This window comes from Eurytemora carolleeae, unplaced genomic scaffold (genome assembly GCF_000591075.1).
Source record: "Eurytemora carolleeae unplaced genomic scaffold, Eaff_2.0 scaffold1361, whole genome shotgun sequence".
In the NCBI taxonomy this organism is placed as follows: domain Eukaryota; kingdom Metazoa; phylum Arthropoda; class Copepoda; order Calanoida; family Temoridae; genus Eurytemora; species Eurytemora carolleeae.
The window spans coordinates 61,509-85,682 of NW_019397246.1; the positions used below are offsets into that span (position 1 = coordinate 61,509).

Below are 24,174 nucleotides of genomic sequence, written 5' to 3' on the forward strand. Positions count from 1 at the left end.
TTTGTAGTAAAAGCCTACTCCATAACAAGTTCTTGAAACGTTTATATCCAGATTCAAATTGTCTGTCAGTCCAGATCCCAAATTATGAGGACAATCCACTCTAAATGCCACACAAGGAAACAAGCCTAGCTTTTAAACAACCTGTATATCAATCCCAACTGATGGGGAAAGTCTGCTCTAAATGCAACAAGGACACAAGCCTAGCTATACAACAAGCTATGTATTGATCCCAAATTAATGGGGCAATCCTACCTGTTAATGAGAAGAGGGTTTCAGGTTTACTCTCACACAGTAAATGGGTACAGAGTTACTCTATAAACTGACTATTTTAATATCTTATGTCACAAGTTAACTTGAATTGGCGTAATTACAATTCCTATGTCATTATATATATATCACATGATTAAGACATCCATATTACCACACAATTGAAGTTTAATGTGCACATTTATATGAATATAGAGAAAAGAAATATCGTAGTGAAGCTATCTCCACACATGTTTATAGCGCAATTTAAGTATATCACATGATTTAATCCAATCCTGCTATGTTTTCAATTGAAAGGCAGTTTAATGAATAATGTCATTATGTATTAGTTTTCAACATAAATTATTAATAATGTACAACGTACTGCAGGTTTAAAGAATATCATGTTTGCACAATGTTTGCTACCTACAGGTAGAGTCAACATTTTTTTATTTTTATAAAAAAAAACACAAATTAAAATTGGTGAATTTTGTTAAAAGTTTTTTAATTTTCTAAATTTCCAAATTGAATTCATCCTTTGGGAAAGCATTATTCAGTTTAACAAATCAGATTATTTGGGTCTGATGGTAGACACTAAGACAAAACCTGGGCCTAACAAAGGCTCAAGTTTCTGAAAGTTCAGGGTTTACTTTAAAAACCTCAGCTCTGGATTTTTCTTTTATCCTTCCCAGAGTTTATCTTCCAAACTTCTAATCTTTACACTGTTTGATATTATTGTAATCTATAACACTAAAGTTATAAACTAAAATGTTTAGTTTCTAAACATTTTGTAATAATTATATTCTGTTACACAATATATTTATATATCAGAAATCAATTATATATCCCCCCCCCTTTCCCGGGGTTTTTAAAAATGTAATTTAATTAGATGGGAGAAAAATTATTTTCCCATGTAAAAATTCCGTGTTCATCTCGTGAAATAAACTCAGGTTTTTACCGTGTAAAAACTCGGTCCTAGACTCGTGATCAAATCGTCGACAATAGTTGAAATGTCTGTGATGCGTTTTTCAGTCCAAACGGCATATATAAAAACTCAAACAATCCAAATGGGGTCACAATGGCAGTTTTACAAATATCTGCCCCACTCATAGGAACCTGATTGTAACCCTTCACTAGGTCGAGTTTGGAGAAAAACTTGCAACCTCTTAAATTGTTTGCAAAATCACAAATGTTAGGGAGAGGATACCGGTCTGGTCTGGTAACATTGTTTAAACGGCGGTAATCGCCGCAAGGACACCAGGATCCATCAGATTTTTGAACCAAGGGGTGAGGCCCAAGGACTATCAGACCCGCCGATTCCAATTTTTGGAACTCAGCTTTATCTAGTGCTAACTTAACTTGATCCAAACGGCAGGGGCGAGCATATAACGGTTGTCCTTCTGCTTCAATCACATGCTCCACGTTGTGCTCAGGGAGTTTACCAGGTGTTCGTGGATTCCAGGCTGCAAGAAACTCATCCAGGAGAGAGGCAACATCAGAGGCAAGTTTACACACAGAGGCAACGGAGGAATCAGCAGGCGAAAACCTAGGCGGTGCAAGAGGTTCAAAGGAGAGATTTTGAAGAACTTGGTGGTTCTTGGTGTCGACCTAGGAGGTCAAACTCTACCAGGAAGTCTGCTCCCAGGATTGGTTGGTCCACGTTGGCGAGGAGGAACTGGAACTGGAAATGGCGGGAACCAAACTGTAGAGGAATCAATCTGGAACCCCAAGCTTTAGTTGGTCGTCCATCTGGCGTTTCCCTGGAAACTGCAAGGAGGGCGGCAGTTGTTGGCTGCAGGACCAAAACGTTTGTGGAAATAACACTCTGAGGTTGATGGACCTGGGGTTTGACTACGGCAGTTCGGTGATGGGCTTCTGCGGTCCTGAGTTCTACCACATGATGTGGAAGATGATAAGGTCGTCGCTGTGGCTAGGAGGTGGTTGGTAGGTATAGCCTTCCTGGCGTCCCACAAACTATTGGCGTATAATGCCATTTCACTAGAGTTTTTGAATTCCCTGGAGACTAGATGGTCCCTCATCTGGACGGGTAACCTCTCCAGAAATACACCCTGGAACAGGCAACCTGGTTCCTCGTCTTCTGGGAGAAGGGCCAACATGGCGTCCATGAGAGCAGTAGGGCGTCGGTCTCCCAGCCCAGGGTGATGAATTAGTTTGGAAACCTTCTGCCAGCGTGATAAAGTATACGAGGAGACAAGCTTGGCCTTTAAATCCTCGTAAGGGGTTTCTGAGGAGGCAGCAGAACCCATGATCAGGCCGCGTACCAAGACCATAATCTTCTGGGGAAGTTTCTGTACGATGTGGCCGAATTTGGTTTTTGACTGTGTGATTTGGGCGTTTCTGAAGGCCACCTCTGCATGAAGGAACCACAGGTCGGGGTCCTCTGTCCAGAAATCCGGGAGCTTGACGGAGACTTTGGCGACGAACTCGGTTGGAGTTTCTTTTCGGTCGGTCATGATGTTCGGATGTATCACTTAATGTTCAAAGTTCAAGAAAATCAGGAAACTGGATAGCGTTTAACTGTATGTTAAAAGTCGGGGGTCACCAATATAAAGGACGTGAGTCAGACTAATGAAAACGCATAAATGACTTCCAGTATATATATTTCTTATAACTTATTACTAGAGGGTTCAGAATAATAGTTTATATCAAGATCACACGTGTAGATGTTTTTCAGTACTGAGCTGTGCCCCGTATCCGTTCTATCTCATCAGCCAGGCATCCTCTTCCACAACACTACAATATTAAAAAAATGTTATTTCATTTATTGCTGGTTAATTAACTAGCATTCTAATTTTTAAAAAGTCTACTTTTATTCCCTAGTATTGTTTTATTTTTAGCACAAATTTAAGAGGCTCAAAAAAAGTGTTATTTGGAGGTTTAATCATTAAGTACACTAGACTAGATAGGTTTCTGTCACAATACTCCTCTTTAAATATAAGTGTCTTGTGTTTCATGGTGAGAATGAACAAACAACATATATTCTAATAATCTTTTCATTTACAAATATTATATTAATTGTAGCTAGCATTGATTTTAATGATTTCAATTTATAATTACTTTCCTCTTCATATATTTATGCTATAAATTCCTAATATTGCAAACACTACATAGGTTGCATATATGAGACATAAAGATTGCAAAAAAAAAACATTCTTTCAACTGATTCAGGATAATCTAGATATATAAAGGGGTTCTAACAACCATTATTAAAAGATGTGGGGACACCGCCAGCATGCCCAAGTATTTGTATGGTTCAATATTTTTCTGGCGAATTTTAGAACTTCAACTCAACATTACTACAACTTTACTTCTCTCAAAAAATTTCTGAAGTGTCCAAGCCTTGTTTGACTTAAATAAAAGGTTTATGGTGTAAACTAAGTTTCCAATTGGAATTCTGTTGCGCGGAACTGCATGCAATGGTTGCTTCTGCTTGCGCCATTTTATCACGTGAAATTGTGCTATAATTGTGAAAAAGGAAGCAATTTAAGTCATGGAATTGTGTGCAAGGGTATTGCTTTTTAATTTAAAAATCAATAATTTTAACTGTCAGACTTACAAATTTATGCAGTAGATACAAGAATGTAAATATCTAGCAATTTAAAATAATACATTTTTTAGTTTAAATTGTAAGATTCGTTTAATCAAAATTAAATATTTTGCTACAGTGAGAACCAGAAAACTATGGAACAAAAAGACAAAATCACAGTGTATTTGATGTTGATACAAAGCATAAAACATTAATCATTAACTTATTGAATCATTTATTCAGATACATCCCAAGTAACAATTTTCTTTCCTTGGAATCTGCGGAAATTCCCAGGAATCTTTCCTTGGAATCCGCGGAAATTCCCTGGAATCTTTTACAGGAAAATCCGGTGAAAATGTTGACAGCTTTTCAAAGGAATTTCTCTAACCCATTCTGAGACACCAGGTACAAAGAATTTCTTGTAACCCATTTTGATGAAATTTTCATAACTCTATCCAAGGAATTTCTTGTAACCTATTCCAGGGAACTTTTTGTTACCAATTCTGCAGACAAACTGGAAAAAATGTCGACAAAATTTATGAAAATTCTCGGGAATTTTCAAAGAAAAGTTCTTCAGAACCAATTCCTGGAAAATTTCTAGGAACTATTCCCAAGATTTTCTCAAGAGTTCCTCAGGAATATCTTGAAATGTATTCAGCATATTCCTGAGTAAATTCTCTAACCAGGACTTAGGCCCAGTAGTAGTGAATAACTTAACAACTATATTGCCGGCCCTCCAACTTTTTAAAAATATAACCATCTTCTTTAGTCAGAATGTTATAGCTGATTTTGATCTTACTGAAGTTGTCATGTATTTTGTTTATTCAGACAACTGAATTGTCAAGAAAAAATTTTAAAAAATGAAAAAAAGTGAAAAAATATTTTTTTAAAAGATGGTGCTGAAGTAAATTATCATTTTATATCAATAAGGATGCAAAAAAAAAGATTTAGGAAAGAGGAAAACCTAAGAGACACCTATTGGAGAAAAACAAAACTTCAAAGTTCTGTGATGAAGTCCTGAGAATTTCTCAGGAATTTCCGGAGAAAAATTCTAGAGAAATTCTCAGGAATTTCTCAAAACTTATTTTCTTATTTTATTCCCCTAAAAATCCGTAAACTTGGTGACCAAGTCCTAAGAAATTCTCAGGAAATTTCCGGAGAAGCATTCAGGAGAATTTCTTAGGAACTTCTTGGGGTGAAATTTCAAAGAAATTCCCAGGAATATCTCGAAATTAATTCTCTTATTAAATTCCCCTAAAAATCCATAAACTTGGTGACCAAGCACTGATAATTTCTCAGGAATTTTCCAGAGAAGTAATCAAGAGATTTTCTCAGGATTTTCTTGGGATGAAATTGCGAAGAAATTCCCAGGAATTTCTCAAAACTAATTCTCTCAATTAATTCCCCTAAATATCCATAAACATGGTGACCAAGTCCCAAGAATTTCTCAGGAATTTCCGGAGAAGTATTCCAGAGTAATTCTGAGGAATTTCATGGGAAGAACTTCTAAAGAATTTCTCAGGAATTTCTCAAAACTGTGATCCATCAAAAATCTCTAATCTTGGGGACCAATTCTGGGGAATTTCTCGAGAATTTCCAAGGAATCAGTTACAGGAAATGATTCTCAAGAAATTCCTTGGAAATTCTTCAAAGAAAGTCACCACGGTTGGAGAATCTGGGGAAATTCCTCACTTTTGTTACTTGGGATGGGTCTGCTTGAGTCTAAACTGTCATCTTCCTATGCAGCTCAGTTTATTGTATGTACCAAAGTTTAAATTGAACTTTTTTTTTGTTGAAAGGAATTTCGCAATAATTAATTGCTTTTATTGTGTGCCATAAGGTTTAAATTGAGTATTATTATAAAATTGAAAGACAAGCACGAGAAAATTGGATGAAATTACACATAAGGGCAAGCAATTTTGTGTAAGTAAAATCCACTTGCGTTGAAAACTCTAGTGTAAACTCAATATTGTTGACCCAACCCTGATACCTCATTTTTTTTTTGGGGGGGGGGGGGTCCACCCCATCAGAATATCTCTTGCAATAAAAAAATTTAAAAAAGAGACTGTCAGAGGTATTATATAAAATAAGATAAGATATATTTATTGCTAACTATAAATAAAACAATTTTTATGTTTGGGATGTATAAGACTAAGCATGTACAAAAATCTAACCAATATTATAATAACTTTTTTGCAAGAAAGCAAAGAAGTTTACTACACTTTGTGATGTAGGAGTAAAATAGCATTTTAAAAAAAATGTTGATCATGCCTAACGAGGCAGCTATATTAAGTGGAAGATTATTCCACATCTGAAGAAGTCCATAAAAGGTATGATATTCAATGTCAATTTAAAAATTGAAATAGAATGCATTGCACAGTAATAGGTGCAGTAGAAACTTTTTTCCAGGTCCATTCCGCATAACATAATTGTTTCGTATTCACAAAAATTCCACTAGAACTAGATCATGACAAATAATTTGTAATTTTATTTATACTGCCACATTCTGATTTTTTAATATGCATATTTGTCATTTGATTATTTGCTAGGGTTTCCATTTTTCCGGAAAAAAATTTCCATTTTGGAAATTGAATGATCTGGAAATTTGTTGCGTAAACCTGAATTCCGGGATAATTCAGGTATAAATGGAAACTGGAAATTTTCCGGTTTACGTCACGTAAACTGGAAAAATTTCCGTTTTACGGAATGGAAACCGTAAAATTTCCAGTTTCCATTTCGTAAACCGGAAAAAAGTTTTCCGGAACCTTTTCCATAATGGAAATGGAAAAAATTTCCGGATCATTTCCGTACGTAAACCGTAACCCGGAATTCCGGTGGAAACCCTATTATTTGCCCAACTGTTTTGGAAAATGTTATACAATATAACTTAATTGTGCCACTCAATATGTCAATTGTCAATTTGTATCATTATTCCTAATGCTCATTAGTTTTCTCCAAATGTATGATTCGTTATACTTTGCATTCCTTTATTTGCACATCACACATGGAATTTACCAAAATAGATAGTGTTTTACTGTCCATTTTAATTGCAAATTATTTCAAAAATGAAATGCTTTAATTTAAGTGAACAATAAGGTAAGCCATACAAATAGGTGGAGCAGCATCAGGTTTATGTTTTTTGTTTATTTTGTTAGTTTGATTAAGTAAAATTATTTAGAATTAAATAAAGGTGTAACACATTGATTGTTATAGACTGGATTTAACGTCCAATTGCACTCCAGCCTGTAAGCTCAACATTAGTTAAAGCTTTTCCATCTAAAGTAACAGTTCCATCAGCAGATGCTTTTAGTTCAGCAGTAGCATCTCCATTTTCATTAGATAAAGACACTGTTTCGCCTTTTAGGGCATTTTTGTATTGTTCCACTGATACAGAGAATCCATTGAGTGTCACAGGAGAAGTATTATCACTACCTTTCCTGACATGAAATGTATTTCCACCTAATTCTAATTTGACACTGGCACAAGGTGTAACTTCCTCAATCCATTGAGGAGTACTGAAGTCCATAGAACCCATATCTAAATTATTGCATTACGTATTAGGCTTATGACTTGTTTCATATACACTAGAGCTGAGATTTTGAAAGCTAAAACCCCAGTTAAACCCAATCTTTGCTTTAACTTAGACTCAAATAAAAATTGAGTCTAGACTTGGGTTTTGGGTGGCCTTGGTATTAGTAAAAGCAAACTTTGTTAACCCTATCCCCGCTGGGGTACTTAAAAACCAGGATACGCTGGGGGGGGGGGGTAAATTTCACCCCCCCTCTAAATCCCATGTTTTATGTCCAAATATGACAAATGATACATCATTAGAAAGCTCTTGTGCTCTACTTTTAGAATCTGCAAAAAAATTTGCAAATTTGCGAAAATTGAATTTTTAACGCAAAATCGAGTTTTATAGTAAAAATGTTTGCAAAATAAAATTTGTCCAAAAAATGACAAATTATACATTTTTGAAAAGCCCTTGACCATGCCATTTCAAATATGCAAAAATTTTTGCAAAATTTTAAATAACCTGATTTTTAATCAAGAAAAACTAAAAATGTGCAAATTTCCTTTGACAGGTTGTTTGCAAAAAATTTGCAACTTTTTTTCTCGCAAAACTTGTGCAATCCGTTTCCTTATGTCATAGGCTTTCCAAAAAGCTAAATTTTATCAAAATCTGACAAGTGAAAATGGGTCAAAACAAAGATTTAGTTTGCTACAGGCAAAAGCAGTCATTCAGGCAGTGTGCCAGAGGACTCAGGCAGTTAGTATTAAAGCCCGGTTTTAGGCCTAAAGGGAGGGCTTTGGGTATGTAAGAAAAGTCAGAAAATTTCAACAGCCTCAGACCAATACTTTTTGAGTTATGTAAAAAAAACTACAGGGGGGGGGGTCAAATTGACCCCCCCCCCCCAGCGGGAATAGGGTTACAAATCTTGGGATCAATTTTTAGTGTAAAATTGTATCAAAGGTATTAATCATAGGTACTAGATAAACTATGCATTGAATCTATATAAAGTCTGTATACAGGGACCCGATCTGTCTGCTAGGGAGAAAACTTTCTAAGGAGTTTATAATTGGTTGAATTAGAACCAATTAGAAGCCATCCTGTCTTACACTTGAGTCTCTGAATAAGATGGGATTTACTTGGATTTAAGCTTTTAAAATCTCAGCTCTGATCTGGAGTCCAGCTGTTAAATTAACAGGTGTGTAAAAGTGTAAAATTAACAACAACTTTGCAGGAATATAAGACAACCATCTATGGCTGTTCTTGCAGGTGAAAGATTTTATTGTAAACAAATGAGAAAGTTATGAACTTAAAAAATTAAGTCATAATCAAGTTTGCCTAAATATTAAATAAAATCTAAATTATTACAAAAAAGTATAAAGATAACAAGGTTAGTCATGTTCAATAAATTAATTAGTTTTTCTTTAAATGAATTCTGTGAAACTTTTACTTTTTAAAACTATGCAAAGTTAGCAAAATATGTGGACAAACTTACAAATAAAATTATTATTTTTAGTTTGTTTTTGCATATGTCTTCTATTTGGGATAAAATTTTGCATAGTGCAATTTCCTTCCAAATGTTTATAAAAAACTATTGTAAAATTTTTCATTTCATTTAAAAAAAATCAGTTTTTAAAGATAACCAAAAGTTGAGACACTTGATTTATTCTGTTTAATAGATATGAGATAATTGACCAACTGACTTACCTCCTTGGCAAGAGTGGGACTTTCCATCTGAAATATAATCAAATTGTTTAATGCCTAAACTTTTGATTTAAAGATTATTTATTTCATTTAATGAACTTCTTACTTTCATCTACCCACATGGCATAGTCATCACCAGCTACAGAGGGGTTTGTGTCTATCACTAAGATTATTATTATTACTTAACAGAAATTAATTCACAATCAACAAGTGGACTTGCAAAGTAAACATATTATTTAATTTGTTTTTTAAATGCTGGTTTAATCTGCAAAATAGAAAAGATGAAAGAAATTTTCTATTTTTAACTGATAAGTTCAGTTCAGATTTTAAAGAAATAAAACTGAATGAATTATAAATGGTTGTGAGACTGGAATTCTTATTAAAAGAGTGGGCAAAACTTCCTGATAGAAAATTTAAAAAAAAATTCTCAAAATAAAAAACCTGGATCTATTTCATCACCAGCTTTTGAGGGGTTTGTGTCTCCAACTAAAATTTTGAAGATTAATTATTACAACTTTAATTAAATCCTTGAGATCCCAACTGAAATTTACAACAACTAGGCTTTTAGGGTGCTTCACACACATATTCTAATTCAATTGTGAACATGTTCTCATTGCAAACAATGAAAATCAAAGAAGAAAAAAAATTGGCAGATTTTAACAAAAAAAATCATGAATTTTCAAGATTTAATAAAATTTTATAAACATAAAAACTTTTAAGCACAATTTTTTCAAATTTTAATTATTCATAAACCTTCCCTGGGGTCACATGATGACCTACAAAAATTTGAGGCCCAACCAGTTTAGCTGTTTGAACATTTATTTGATGCAAATTTATATATGGATAAAAGGACTAATTAAATTTTCTAATTCATTTATAACTTCATATATGTGAATTCACTAAGTGTTTGGATAAAAAATTAAAATGTAAATGCATTAAAGATGAAAATGAGGATATCTATAAAAAGAGTGGACAATAATTGCTGAACATCTAGAAAATTACAAAGCCTGCATCTACTGTATATTTTATATTTTATCAATTTCTAACCTTCATCTATCTGTGTGGAATAGTCACCAGCGTTTACCACTAAGATTTTAGTTTTGATTTAGATTTAATAGAATTTAAAACAATTTTATTTTGAACCAACAAGTGGACTTTAACATTTACCATATTATTTAATTTGTTAATTAAGAAAGTATCTGTTTCTAACTGATATGTTTAGTTCAGATTATAAACAATAAACGAATTTAAAAATCAAATGGGGACCCAAATGCTTATTACAAGAATGGATAATATATGCTGAAAGAAAATTGAAGAAAAATCTAGAGAAATAATAAACCTGGATCTACTGCATTTGGTAGGGGTTCTATAGGTTCATCTGCTGTTTCAATAAGATATGTTTTTGGTAAAGTCTCCTATGAATATTCAAACTTTGAAACTTAATGCTGGAACATTTCCAATCGTGAATATTTACCTGAAACAGAAGTAAAAGACAAAATACAAGATTTAACATATTTTAAGATGAAACTGAGGTACAATTAAATCTAAATTGACTTTATAAGTCGGTATCAAATATAATCAAATATCAAAGAAACTTTAAGCATGCCATAAAATTCACTAATTAAATATAAACAAGAACAATTTATTTATCACAGTTTTAAATTCACTGAACTGTCCAATATACTGATTTTCTATTAGGGGTTTACCATGTTTAATTGTGAGGGAGTGACAGCAATTTTAAAAAATTTCTAAAATATTTTAATAGGACCACTATTAGATTTCAACAGGAATTTGGGAAATTTCAGGAGTTTCCAAAATGCCTGAGTATCTGGGATATTTCCCATGGTTGCCTTAGATTCCTGAAACTCCTGATGGAATCTGATAGTGGTACGTGTATTTGAAATATTTTATAAAGGAATTGAGTCTTTGCCAAAAACTCTGCTGTTCTACACCATATTAGATTCCAATGTCATAGAGATTAAATATTTCAAACTATGAATTCTGTTAGATCAATTGATATAAGTTTGAAATATCAAAAATGTACAACATTGGCTTCCAAAGCTATAGGGATTATAAATTCAGAGTTTGTGGCAAAGACACAATTCCTTTCCCAAATACCTGGGTATCTGGGAAATTTCCCAAATGCCTAGGTTTTAGGAAAATTCCCCAAATATCCAGCCACTTGAGAATTTTCCAAAATCTTAAAATGTACTAAACTCAAATTCCTGGAAATTTTGGGAATATCCCAAATGCCAGGGTATCTGCAGAAATTCCCAAATGTCTAGGTTTTTGGGAAAATCCCCAAATATCCAGTCATTTGAAAAACTTCCAAATTCTTAAAAAAAATACCACCCTCAAATCCCTATATAAATTTGGGAAATTTCTAAAATTTCCCAAATGCCTGGGTTTTTTAGAAATTCCCCAAATATCCAGTCATTTGAGATATTTTCAAAATATTGAAAATATACCATTTTCAAAATATTGAAAATATACCACCCACAAATTCTTACAGGAATTTTAGAAATTTTGGGAATTTATACCCAAATTCCCATATGAATCTGATTGTTGTGTATTTTAAATATTTAAGAAATTTCCCAGATGCCTGGGTATCTGGGAAATTTCCCAAATGCCTGGGTATCTGGGTATTTGGGAAATTTTGGGAATCTTCAAATGTCTAGGTATCTGTATTAATTTCCCAATGCCTAGGTTTTTGGGAAATTTTCAAAATATCCAGTCATTTGAGAAATTTCCAAATTCTTTTAAAAATACCACCCTAATAGAAATTTCCCAAATGTCTAGGTTTTTGAAAAAATTTCCCAAATATCCAGGCATTTGAGAAATTTCCAAAATATTAAAATACAACTTCAAAATTCATTTAGAAATTTTGGAAAATTTTGGGAATTGCCCAAATACCTGGGTATTTAGAAAAACTTCCAGGATTCTCAAAATGTTTGTGGGAATCTATTGGTGTGGTATTTTGAATATTTTAGAAATTTCCCAAATTCCTGATTATCTGGGAAATTAATTACCCAAATGTGTAGGTTTTTGGGAAATTCCCCAATTGTCCAGTCATTGGAGAAAATTCCAAAATCTTCAAAAAATTTTGGGAAATTCAGCAGTCATTTTTATTTTCAGTGATTTATTTTGTAAGTTATGAGAAGGGGTTTTTATTGAATAGAGGATTATACTCAAAAACGGGAAAGTGAGTTTTGATGCGATAAAAAATTCATTTTTCGCAAATTTGCAAATTTTTTTGCAGATTCTAAAAGTAGAGCACAAGAGCTTTCTAATGATGTATCATTTGTCATATTTGGACATAAAACATGGGATTTAGAGGGGGGGGTCGAATTGACCCCCCCCCCAGCGTATCCTGGTTTTCAAGTACCCCAGCGGGGATAGGGTTAAAAACACAACAATGATTCAAATTTAGGATATGTTCAGTCAAAACATGCAGAATCCAGGGAAAAGATCAAAATCCTTTTATAATTTTTATTTCAGAAAAAAAAGATTAAAATTGGGAATTGTTGCTTTATAAATTGTTGGTTTTATTTTATTTTATCAACTTCTCTTGACTGGCTGGGATACTAAAATGAGTCTTTTAATTTCAATATTAGAAATGGGCCAAGTGTTAGTTTTATGACTAATGTCTCCTGCTATATGAGCAAACTTTACACTCAATTTGTGTAAATAATTTACCTCAATAACTGCTAACAGATAAGTTATAATGTCAAACACTGACTGTGAAATATAATGCTAATATTTGACTATTATAATCTACTTCAAGGCTTTTTCCCTAGTCATTAAAGCTTTGTTTATGCAGGTAGGTTAGTTTCTATTTTAAAGTTAAAAATTTAAGTGAACTAAATTTACAGGCATCCACTTTCCTCATTCCCCATTCCAAATCTATGAAATCAGTGAGTTTGATATTGTTCATTATTAAACCCCAATACCCACAATATTTCTTATGTACAATTTTTTTTTCATGAAACAAAATATTTGAATTATTTAGTCTTAATGTAAGAACAACCCTAAATAATGCCACATTTTATAAAATTAACTAGAATTTGCCAAATAATATACAGTATTGTTGTAAATTTTAAAATTAATTGCATGCATAAAAACAATGGTTAAGAGTTTTTCCAAAATTTATAATTTTAATTTTTTAAACTTTGCAAAACTTTTCCTTCACAACTGGGTTAATTAAAATAATTAGTGTATTGTTCAAAAGTTATATTCCAGAAGAAAGATGAGATTTTCAAATCAATTAAATTAAAAGTATAAAATATTAGTTATAAGTATGGAAAAAGGTAAGTAATTAAGCTTGGTTTGGCTACATTAGTTAATTTTAAATTTTTTAAAACTCTGTCAGTTTATCTACTTGACCAAACTAAAGTTTAAGACGGACCTCATAAAAGCATGCAATGTTCAATATTTTGTTTCACAAAAAGAAAAAAAAAATGACTTACATAATTGAAATACAAGTTTAGAATTGAACATATCTCTCATTGACTTATTAAACATTGTTTCACAAAGAGCATGAAAATTAAAGATTGAAGAGAAATTTTAACTCTAAATCTTTATTTTTATTATATATTGTAGTGGATCTATTTAAAGCTATTTAAAACGTAAAACCATTTTTAGAGAATTTGACAAGTGCTGCATTAGTTAAAGCTTTTCCGTCTAATGTAAGAGTTCCATCATCAGTAGTTTTTAACTCAACAGTTTTTCCATCTTCATTTTCTAGTTCCACTGTTTCTCCATCCAGTGCTTGTTGATATTCTTCTACTGTTATGGGGTATCTATTGATTTTTACAGGTGAACTCTTTTCTTCATCTTTTGACACATAAAACTCATTTTCACCCAATTGAAAAGTGACACTAGCACATGGAGTAACTTTTTCTATCCATTCAGGTGTACTGAAGTTAAAAGAACCCATATCTAAATCATCCCATATGAAAAATCAAAGTTCAAAACTTAAATTACTAAAAATACAACTTTGTCATAACTTTTTTCTGATTATACAGTTTAGCTGAGGCCCTTGCTGAAAAACTTTTATATCAGCTGTAAGCAAACACGCAATTTAACAGTGTCTAAGCTGAACATTTATTGCTAGAGCATTTGATGAACTAAAGATGTACTAAGTTCAAACACACAAATAACAAATAAAGAAATTTTTATATTATAAAATGTTGAGGTTTCAAAGAAGTGTGTCATTAATATGATTCATATTTTAGAAAAAAACCTTTACAATAAAATGTTTAATGTTGTTTGATGAAAATTACTGTCAGTTAGTCAAATATAAGGAAGGCTTACGTCCAACACAAGAAGGAATAGATTGTCCACCTAAAATAATAAATCAAATTTTTATAAATAAGAATCATTAATCAGAGCTGGGAACTTTAGAATGGGATACCATTAGTCCTGACTGCTTAATCCGAATATCCAATGTGGCCACTTTTGATTTCTTGCTTAATCCACTCTTTTTTGGAAAAAGTACAGAAAAATCAAAAGCTGGTTCTTTAAAATTAAGAGTCTTTCCCGTTTCTGTATATTAGTCTGAAATGGGGCATAAAATTTCAAACTTATCAGCTTCTGATACACGACTTTGATTGGTTGAATTTTATACACTTTTCAGGTTACAGGTACAAGATTAAGTTAGTCTCGCGATTAAGAAAAAGAGAGGATGAAGCATTAATCTTGATATCCACCATTCTAAAGTTCCAAGCTCAGGAGCAAGGCAATTGAAGACTTTTTGTTTATAGATATATGGAATTGAAAAGTGGTTTAGTTTTGCTTGAATGTTAAAGTGATATTGAATTCTACCCATTCAATATTGTTCCGTAAAGCTATGAAGCTCATTTTGTTACCTTCATCAAGCACTTGTGCATAGTCTCTACCATTTTGTGGGGGTTTTGCATAACCTAATAAAAAACAAATTTTATAAATTTATATATAAGGTATTTTTTATCAGATTAATACCAGGGGTTTCTTTTGCTGCAATTGGTTTGGCCACAATAAGATCATCTGCAGTTTCAATCAGATATGTTTTTGAATAAACATCCTGAAAAATTACAAGCTAAATTCCAGGGAAATTGGGATGCATGATGATTTTGACCCAACTGAGTAGAACCTGAATGTCATAGAATGTCAAATAACATGTATAATGTTAAAGTCTTGCAACAATAGCCATCATTCAAATAAAAATCTAAAGCAGAGATTTTCACTATACAGTAAAAAGATCTTTGTGCAATTTTTGTTCAGTGTTTCTGCGTTCAGTGTTGTTGTCAAGGTTGCATAGAATTTTGTGAACATTTACTTCTGCTGGGAACCCTAGTTAAATAGCAAGTAATATGCAATAATGTTAATTTTAAGTAAGCTAACATTTACCTGAAATAGGAACAAGAGGCAAACTGCATGAATCATGTTGATTTAGTAAACTGAGATATAAATACAATTTAATTAATGTTCACAGTTTAGTATTGTTATAAACTTGTATTAATAATAATAATAAAACATCAAAGAAGAAATATTAAAGCTTGATTAATTGTTTATAATAACTTTATTTTCTGAATTCAAGGGAGGAACATTGTTTTCTTGGTTTTTGGATTTGTCAAATCCATTTAAGATTTATACAATATGTCTCAAAATTAAAACTTCTTTTAAATAGTTTCAGACTGAACATAAAGGCCCTACACTATTTTAAATTGCCGTAGCACCAGTCAGATGAGACTGGAGCATGCACATTGGGAATGGTGCAATAGAGAGTAGCTATGGTGCTTCTTAGTTCCATCAGGTCATTTCTTCATGAGATTTTACTTGTGCTACTCAGGGTAATACACATCACATTTTATCACATGGTTAACTTCAGAGAAATAATACTAAAATGGGTAGCACAGGCTATATACTATATAGGTTTTTCTAAATCATATCCATCAAACTGATTTTGAATGTATAATTCTGAGATGAGAGTTAGCTTTATAATGTGGGGTTAAATTACAGCTAAAAAAACTTATGATTTATGTGGCACAACTTAGGATATATGTTATTGAATTCTTTAATGTATTTATCCCTATGATAAATTTCAAATTTTAATATTTACATTTAAATTTTAGTTGAAAACAATATACTGATTTGGGAAATTCAGATACCTTGAAGTGAAAAAGTGAACTAAAGCCAGCCAGAGAATATAGAAAACCTTTCATTTTGAAATTTCAATCCAGCATGTTGTAACATAGTAAGAAAAAATTAAATAATTGTCTTTGCCAATTCTTTTACGAATCCAAGCATAGTGTTAACCCAAATCTGATTAATCAAATTTTAATTTTTTTTCAAAGTAGCACTCTTAATTTGATTTAAAAATGTAATGCATCTGTAAAGCTTTCTAAAATAGTTCTGGTACTCATCATAAGGTATGTAGATAAATTTAGATTTTTAGTCAAAATTGTATTGTACTATAACTGTCTTGTATTTAACATATGGGTTTTCAACATGAATTGAGCAATCTGAATGTGTTGATAGATACTTCCACCCTAAATAGCTTGTAGCAGACAACTCATATTTGTACCTCCATGATACCTTTAAAAAGAGACATATACACACTACAGCATATTATTTGCTTTCTATATTCCTTTGTCCCGGCTGTTCCATCTAGTTTTTCTTAAGAAATTGCATAATTTTTTAAATGTGTTGGATTTGTAAATCTAATTTAAAACTGTTCATAAACAGATACAACAAATGCTTTACACATTCTTATGGTCTTTTAAGGATTTTAAAATTCAACCTTGTTTCCAACACATGGCAGCAGGTGAGGAGAAAGTAATATAGAAAGTAAATTATATGCTGTATTCGCAAAAATGTATGTTCAGATTACTTGATCTATGGTTGTCAAACAATTCTATGCAATTCATAAAAAATATATTTAAACCAGTGCAGTGGATAGCCATTTATAGCTATTTTCATCTCTCCCTGTTCTAAGTGGAATATGTAAATAAGAAATTTACCATAGATCTCTGAGAATGTCAAGCAGTGCAATATTGTCAAGCTAGATCTGTCAATTTTTTGAGAAAGTGACCATGGGAGCCAATAAAAAAGGTCTCTCTTTTGTTAAAATTCCGTTAAAAAAAAAAGAAATCTGTAACATTATCATCATATATTTTTATAAATAATCAAAATAAGCAATATAGTAACTTAGAATTAATTCCATATTTCTCATTTTTCTATTTAACAACATTTTGTCTTATGATATCCAGCAATGTTGCTTAAGAACAGAATAAAGATTTGGTGTTTTGATCCTCATCCATCTATTTATATGATATAACAAGACATTCGTATATATATGTTGCCTAAAGACAACCAAATAGCTGGAACAATTAGGGTGAAATTTTTTGTGGACACTCATGGGTGGCCAGGGGGTGTTATAAGCTAAACAAAATTAATTTTCTTTTTTAAATTTTTTTCACTCACAAAGCTCTCTATATAATAAAACGAGACATTCATATATAAAAATTTTGCCTATAGACGGCCAAGTGGCAAGTGGCTGTACCAATTGGGCTGAAATTTTTAGTGGACACTCAGGGGTGGCCAGGGGGTGTTATAGGCTAAAAAAATTCAACATTTTTTTTTCATAAATATTTTTTTTTTATATGTTTTTTTCCATGGTCAATGCGAGGTCCTTCAGCTAGTTAATATAATTCTACAAAATTGCTATAACACTCATAAAACCTTACTCAGATAAAATGTAATCTCTTTACATGCTATATTCATATCATGAAAATTTGATCAATATTTAAATATTTGGTTCCTTGAAATAAATTTATGCATAAGAAGCACTATTAGAAAAACCTCATTAAAAAGAAATTTTGGTTCAAACTTTGTTTTGGTCAGTTTTGAAAGATTTTAGTATGGTATTTAGAATACCACATGCATACATATATATATAATATTCACCCAGTCAAAATTGAATTTTTATTTACTTGACATCATTTACACAATTTTCTAAAGAACAAATGGCATTGCACTTTTTACTGATTGCTCCACATTGGTAATAGGATCTCCGTCGAGGGTAATAGTTCCAGCAGTAAGTTTTAGCTCAACAGAATCTCCATTATCATTCTTTAGATCAATTATTTCTCCAGCCAATGCTTGTTGATATTCTTCAACTGACACAGTATATCCATTGATCTTCACAGGAGATGTCTCATCTTTGCCTTTTGTCACAAGAAATGACTTCTCGCCCAGGAGAATTCTAACGTTAGCACAAGGTGTTACTTTTTCTATCCATGTAGAAAATCTAAAGTCTGTTGTACCCATATCTAGATTATTAGCAGTAAGTAAAGAAACTAATTTGAGTAATTTGTATTTTGTCAGAAACTCTGGATATTTGTGGGAGTCACTCAGCCCTATCCCTGCTGGGGTACTTGAAAACCAGGATACACTGGAGGGAGGGCAATTTGACGCCCCCCCCCCCCCCTCCTTTAAATCCAATTTTTGGTGTCCAAACATGACAAATTTTACATCATTAGAAGGCTATTATGCTTTACTTTTAGAATCGGCAAAAAAAAAATGCAAATTTCCCCCAAAAAAATTTTAATCCAATTAGTATAAAATCTTGATTTTAGATCTAAAGGGAGGGCTATGGGTTTTTAGGAAAAATCAGAAAATTTCAACAGGTTCAGACTGATACTTTTTGAGTTTTGTAAAAAAAAAACTACAGGGGGGGGAGGTTAAATTTACCAGCAGGAATAGGGTTAACATAGATGGAAAGTTAAAAAAGGTATATTAAGAAATCTGAATTGCAAGAGGTTGTTCAACTATGAAGAGGCAGTTAAACTGCAGATCTATTATGATTTATAGCTGGTTCAACTTGATGTTTTAAAATTTTTGAACTGTCCTTGTGACTAGGAGCTGGGATCTGTTTCAACCAATGAGATGTATTTATGGCTCTCTGACTGGTTGGAATCATCAGCTGACTTCAAATTAGAATTGTTCAAATTTTAAACTTTGAATGGGGGAATTAGGATTTGAGACAGTAAGCACCCCCCTTTGGTAGTTCAGCAACCTTTCTCCAATTAATTGAATTGAAACCATGTTTCTTGAATGTGGTAAAACCCTAAATCATGTTTAAATTTTATACAATTTTAAAAGAAATTCATACATTTCCAATGAGACATAAAATCACCTTTTTGTAAACATGCATACTAGTATTTGTAATTTATATTTTAATTCTAAAATGACATTGTACCTCCAAAACAAGCCTGCCCTTTTTCATCTGAAATAAAATGAAAAATCATAAGATTTATATGAATATTATCCAATTAAGCTTTATTAGTGTTCACCTTCCTCTACTAGGTCCATGTAGTCTTGGCCATCCCCTGAGGGTTTAGTGAAGACTACTATAAATACAAAATATAAATTATTTAACCTCTTCAAACCTTAAAGAAACTTCTCTACTTCAATAAGTCTAAGATATAACAGAACAAAGACAAAAGCACATTCTATAAAGTTTTATCAAGTTATTTTTATGTTGAGGCAAATAAGTCACATTTTAGAATTAAAAAAACCTTCTATATTTTGGGGATTTTCATTAAAAAAATTGCACATTTACTTTGAGCTTAAATAAAATAAAATTATGTAACGAATGGTCTTGTGTTATCATTTGGAGAAAATATATGTTTTGTTGTGACTTTTTACTTTTTTGTTTGTTTTTGATAAAAATATACATTTTTTTAATTAAAAAATTTAAATTTAAGCCTTAAACAAAAAAAAAAAAATCCCATCAAGTCAATAATTTTTCAAATGATAACAGAGTGTTAAAAAAAACCTGATTTATTTTTCGGAATTGAAGAGGGTGTAAGAGATGCATCTTCTGTTTCAATTATGAATATTTTTGATGAGGTTCCCTATTAATGAAAATTTAAATGTTAAATAAGAAGAAATATGAGAAAAAACCCTGCCTGAAATAGGAATACAAGACAGAGTGCACAGCTTATCATGATTCAAGAAACTAAGTTTTAAACAACTTTATTTTATTTACAGCTTGCTATAAAATTATAATATTAGTACTTATAACTAAACATCAATGGAACAGTAGGGCTGGGTAAAATTCTTTAAACAAATGAAAGATTTTAAAGTTAACAAAGGCAATAAAAGAACCACTAACTGTTGGTTAACACATCAGAATGAATGGCAACCTTTACAAAATTCCAGGAGCAGAAATCAATTCAAATGCCTAAACTGGCCTGACTACATTTTATTTAATTTAGGATCATAAAACTTATATGGTTTGGAAGAACACATTTCTGTGAAGGAACAACGTTAATTCTTAAAAACAAACAGTTACCTGACTGTGTTAAACATTAACCTAACTAACTGAAAACAAATGGATAAAAATGTCCAGCTCTAGGATTAGTAGGTAACAAGCTAATTTATATTTGGTAAATAGTTAAGCCTTTTCCAAAAATTTTATTTATAATAGTATTGATTACCTTATTAAAATTTAAACACCAGACAACAACAGGTTTTACAGTCTGTTGGACTGACTATAGAAGAAGGAGGGTGTTTGGGGGGAAACATACAGCAGTTTAAGATCCAGACTGGCTTGTGGCCATGGAGGAAGTAACAAACAGAAGTTTCTTCCATACCTATCCATGAACATACAATAGTAAATAGTAAATCCATGAAACAGCTTTAGATAAATTTAAAATGTACAGATAGATACTTTAAAGATTTGTGTCAGTTCTGAAAATTCTGATTTACAATTTAATGATTAAAACAAGCTTTTTAATGGTTACAACTATTAAAGAAGCAAATATTTTCTTGGAAAATCTCCCCCCCCCCTGCATGCACCCTTGCTTACATTATATTAGGAATTGGTAAATTGGAATGTTATAACTGAGGAAAATCAATAATTTTAGCTAATAATACCTTTAAGGGTAAAAATCTTGATGTCCAATTTATGATCTTGCATCCCCCCACCTAACCCCAACCCCCTACCCTTCACACATCAGTCCTCCCCAAAGAAGTAGGGATAAAGAAGGTTAATTTTCGTTAAGTGTTTAAAAAGTTGGAGTTTGTGGCAAAAACTCAGATCTTTTCCTATTATCTCATGATTTGTTTTATGATTATGTATAAAATTCAAAACATTTTCCAAATTTTAAACATTAAATATTCCATGTAGCTTTTTTCTGCCAATTACTCGTTTCAGGTTCATTAATTTAGAATTGTTCCAATATTGTATATTCTGCAAACAAAAAATCCATTACTAAAAAATCAAACAGTGGCTTGGTTAAAAATCTAAAATGAAGAACTCCAGAAATATTGTATATGGTTCTAGTGTAAATCTAGCTCCAAAGACAAGTTTGACAAGTTTATATCTCCTTAACATGTTTCTACTTTGTAAAAAATAAATGTTTTAGAATTAAAGTGTTATAATCATATAATTTAGTAGCTGTAGTGCTCAGCATTGCCCACAGAATTTAAAAAAGATTGAATTTAAAAAAAATAAAAAATTCTGCCAATTCGGTCCATCCTTAGCTAACATATATTTATATATATTATATAGACTAGCTGAAGTGCCCAGGGTTGCCAGTGGAATTGAAATAATAATAATAGAATTTTGAAAACAAAATTTTTTTTTGCATATTTTGGGGTCCCTTACAAAAATTCACCTAATTTGGTCCAGCCATTTGGCTAGCTATAGCTAACATATATACATATATATATACATACATGAGCAAAGAGCTTTATCAAATAGATTATCATTTATGACAAAAAAAGAAATAAATTATTTTTTTCTAAATCACATCTTTTAATCAAATAAACATTTAGTGAATCATATCATAATTATTTCTTATTTTCTTTTATACAATTGAAAAATTCATTCTTTCATCAACAGTCTTCGGGTTTTTAAGGTAACTTCTTTTATCTTTTAAAGGAATAATTTAAAATAATTTTATTTCAATCATATAATAATAATGTTTCTTAGATAGTCATTGTCATACTAGACCCAACATTCAGTGATTTTCCATCAATTGTAACATTTCCATCCTTTACAACTAATTCAGCAGTTTGGCCATCAGCACTAAGTGTAACCTTTTCCCCATCAAGAGCTTTTTGGTACTCAGCCGTTGTAATTGGAAATCCATTGATCTTGACTGGGGTTTTATCTTTCCCTCGTGATATTGTAAACATGTCATCTTCCATTTTGATCATTGCTTCAGTGCAGGGTTTTACACTTTTTATCCAATCAGCGCTTAAAAAGTCTTTTGTGTTCAGTCCTTGACATAAAATTTTTACATTTTCATTAAAATTTTTATATTTTTTAATTAAATTGAATCAATTACTGTGTAAATTGTGTTTCAAGTACTTTTTTTTGGTTTCAATTAGTTTGAATAATAGGTTATGCCAAATTGAAAAAGTACTACCTCCCATAGTATGATCACATTGCAAAGTATCCTTCTCTTCAACTAAAATTGATATTTCATAAATCAAATTCTAATCTGCAGAATACAAATAAAGCATAATTTAAATGGCATTACCTTTCGCGTTTTCATAGTCTGTACTTTCTTCAGTTTTATTACTTGTTACATAACCTTAGATTGGCAAAAAAATAACACAATAAAAGATTTTTCAATGTTTATAAACAATGGAGGTAAATTCGTTTTTTTTTGGCTCAAATTTGATCTGTTTACTTTTAAAATTCTATGATTTTGGAATTTTTTTTATAAATTATATATTTTTTCTAATTTTCAGTGTTACTCAACCAAAACTAAATTGTGTATAAACTTAGTCTTTGTGACTCCCGGGTGACCCATTGGTTTATTAAAAAAATCAGCCAATTTGGTCCAGTCATTTGGCCAGCTATTGCAAAGATATATATTTGTGCGAAGACCTTAATTGTATCGATTTTTTTGTTCACCTGGTTTTGACGGAGTGTCTACAGTTTCTATAAGAAATGATTTGGCTGTTGTCTCCTAATTGACAAAACGATATTTATTTTAATAAAATAAACTTCATTTATTACTTTTAAAAATGTTACAGTTTTTAAAGTTTGTTCAGTAAAGTCAAAAGTCTTAAAAAACCATCCCTTGTGCCCTAATAGATTGTAAAATATCAAATTTTATTCTTTAGCTACTGTCTGGTTGTAATTTGTAAGTAACATTTAATTGAATAAAGGGCTGCCCGAGTAACACAAAGTAACTTTTGAACCTTTATATGATCACTAATGTTCAATAATTTCAAATTTGGCGCAGAAATGCTCGCCATTTTATGGAGAAAGCACATTTGAAAATAATCTATTTTTAAAGAGATGTTGCATTCTTGATCAGACAAGGTGTTCACGGGTATTGTTGTGAATCAGACGTGTAACTCATGAATGGAGATCCACTTGAAACTAGGTCTACCGTCCCTTTAATTCTGAATCATGTCTCAAAGGAATTCCCTAGAATTTATCCATAACACTGCATACTCAGTTTAACTACCTTACATAGCCGGTCTGTCCCTTTAATTCAACATCATTTTTTTATAATTACAATTGAGTATTTATTCAACTTATTACATAACTCATTGAATTGAATAGAGTTAGGCAAATCAGGACATGTATATACAACTTATTCAATCTTTTACCTTCACAACAATTAAAAAGCATATTGTTAATCTGAACATCATTTTATAACTACGTGAATATGAATATATATCTAATAAGATTAATTAGATTAGAAAATAATGTGAATAAATGTTAATTGACTTTTCCTATACTTAAAAAGATATCATTAAATTCATTGAATTAAAAAATTCTAATTAATCAAACCTGTAATAATTATATTTTTAAATATTCTGTTCAAGAAATGATTTGAAACTCCAACTCCTCAAACCTGGAACTTACAAGCCAAAAATTTTTATATATAATCACTGTCTTGTCTGTCTTGTCTGTCTTGTCTGTCTTGTCTGTCTTGTCTGTCTTGTCTGTCTTGTCTGTCTTGTCTGTCTTGTCTGTGTCTAATTGACTATTAAGATTAAAACCAAGATTGAAATTGTTAATCTGTGACAATAATACGAAGCATCATATTACATATAACCGGCCCAACCTCCCCANTTAGGAACACATGATTTTATTGTTTTACAACGTCTTGGTCAGATTTAATCTACGCAAAGGTATTATTACATTGTAAAG

At 31.5% G+C, this 24,174-nt stretch overlaps 5 protein-coding genes and 1 long non-coding RNA gene across 7 annotated transcripts; 1 reads left to right on the forward strand and 5 right to left on the reverse strand.

Moving 5' to 3' along the window:
- Nucleotides 1–1,979: 1,979 nt before the first annotated feature.
- On the reverse strand, nucleotides 1,980–2,720 carry LOC111713015 (uncharacterized). The gene has a single exon (XM_023487799.1). It carries the CDS (start codon nucleotides 2,718–2,720, stop codon nucleotides 1,980–1,982), a length of 741 nt encoding a protein of 246 aa, XP_023343567.1.
- Nucleotides 2,721–6,917: 4,197 nt separating this feature from the next.
- LOC111713018 (uncharacterized) lies at nucleotides 6,918–10,590 on the reverse strand. Its single transcript, XM_023487804.1, has 7 exons — nucleotides 10,480–10,590; nucleotides 10,345–10,420; nucleotides 10,053–10,091; nucleotides 9,447–9,491; nucleotides 9,112–9,168; nucleotides 9,009–9,035; nucleotides 6,918–7,330 (listed from the first exon to the last, which is right to left on the reverse strand). Exons 1-7 carry the CDS (start codon nucleotides 10,516–10,518, stop codon nucleotides 7,014–7,016), a joined length of 600 nt encoding a protein of 199 aa, XP_023343572.1. The 5' UTR covers nucleotides 10,519–10,590; the 3' UTR covers nucleotides 6,918–7,013.
- A 2,976-nt stretch (nucleotides 10,591–13,566) lies between these two features.
- LOC111713021 (uncharacterized) lies at nucleotides 13,567–15,502 on the reverse strand. The gene is made up of 5 exons (XM_023487806.1): nucleotides 15,393–15,502; nucleotides 14,985–15,066; nucleotides 14,873–14,926; nucleotides 14,319–14,348; nucleotides 13,567–13,943 (listed from the first exon to the last, which is right to left on the reverse strand). Exons 1-5 carry the CDS (start codon nucleotides 15,426–15,428, stop codon nucleotides 13,624–13,626), a joined length of 522 nt encoding a protein of 173 aa, XP_023343574.1. The 5' UTR covers nucleotides 15,429–15,502; the 3' UTR covers nucleotides 13,567–13,623.
- Nucleotides 15,503–15,626: 124 nt separating this feature from the next.
- LOC111713023 (uncharacterized) lies at nucleotides 15,627–21,420 on the forward strand. Its single transcript, XR_002767583.1, has 3 exons — nucleotides 15,627–15,798; nucleotides 20,267–20,415; nucleotides 20,521–21,420. It is a non-coding gene; the product is annotated as an uncharacterized LOC111713023 (long non-coding RNA).
- LOC111713022 (uncharacterized) lies at nucleotides 17,956–20,057 on the reverse strand. 2 transcript variants are annotated; one of them, XM_023487809.1, is made up of 5 exons: nucleotides 19,958–20,057; nucleotides 19,825–19,903; nucleotides 19,340–19,396; nucleotides 19,246–19,272; nucleotides 17,956–18,256 (listed from the first exon to the last, which is right to left on the reverse strand). In XM_023487809.1, exons 1-5 carry the CDS (start codon nucleotides 19,994–19,996, stop codon nucleotides 18,000–18,002), a joined length of 459 nt encoding a protein of 152 aa, XP_023343577.1. In that variant the 5' UTR covers nucleotides 19,997–20,057; the 3' UTR covers nucleotides 17,956–17,999. The 2 variants fall into 2 exon arrangements, with proteins under 2 accessions (XP_023343577.1, XP_023343576.1); XM_023487808.1 differs by having other exon boundaries at nucleotides 17,956–18,316.
- A 519-nt stretch (nucleotides 21,421–21,939) lies between the features above and the next one.
- On the reverse strand, nucleotides 21,940–23,684 carry LOC111713016 (uncharacterized). Its single transcript, XM_023487802.1, has 5 exons — nucleotides 23,628–23,684; nucleotides 22,921–22,975; nucleotides 22,541–22,594; nucleotides 22,427–22,468; nucleotides 21,940–22,279 (listed from the first exon to the last, which is right to left on the reverse strand). Exons 1-5 carry the CDS (start codon nucleotides 23,667–23,669, stop codon nucleotides 21,984–21,986), a joined length of 489 nt encoding a protein of 162 aa, XP_023343570.1. The 5' UTR covers nucleotides 23,670–23,684; the 3' UTR covers nucleotides 21,940–21,983.
- Nucleotides 23,685–24,174: the final 490 nt, after the last annotated feature.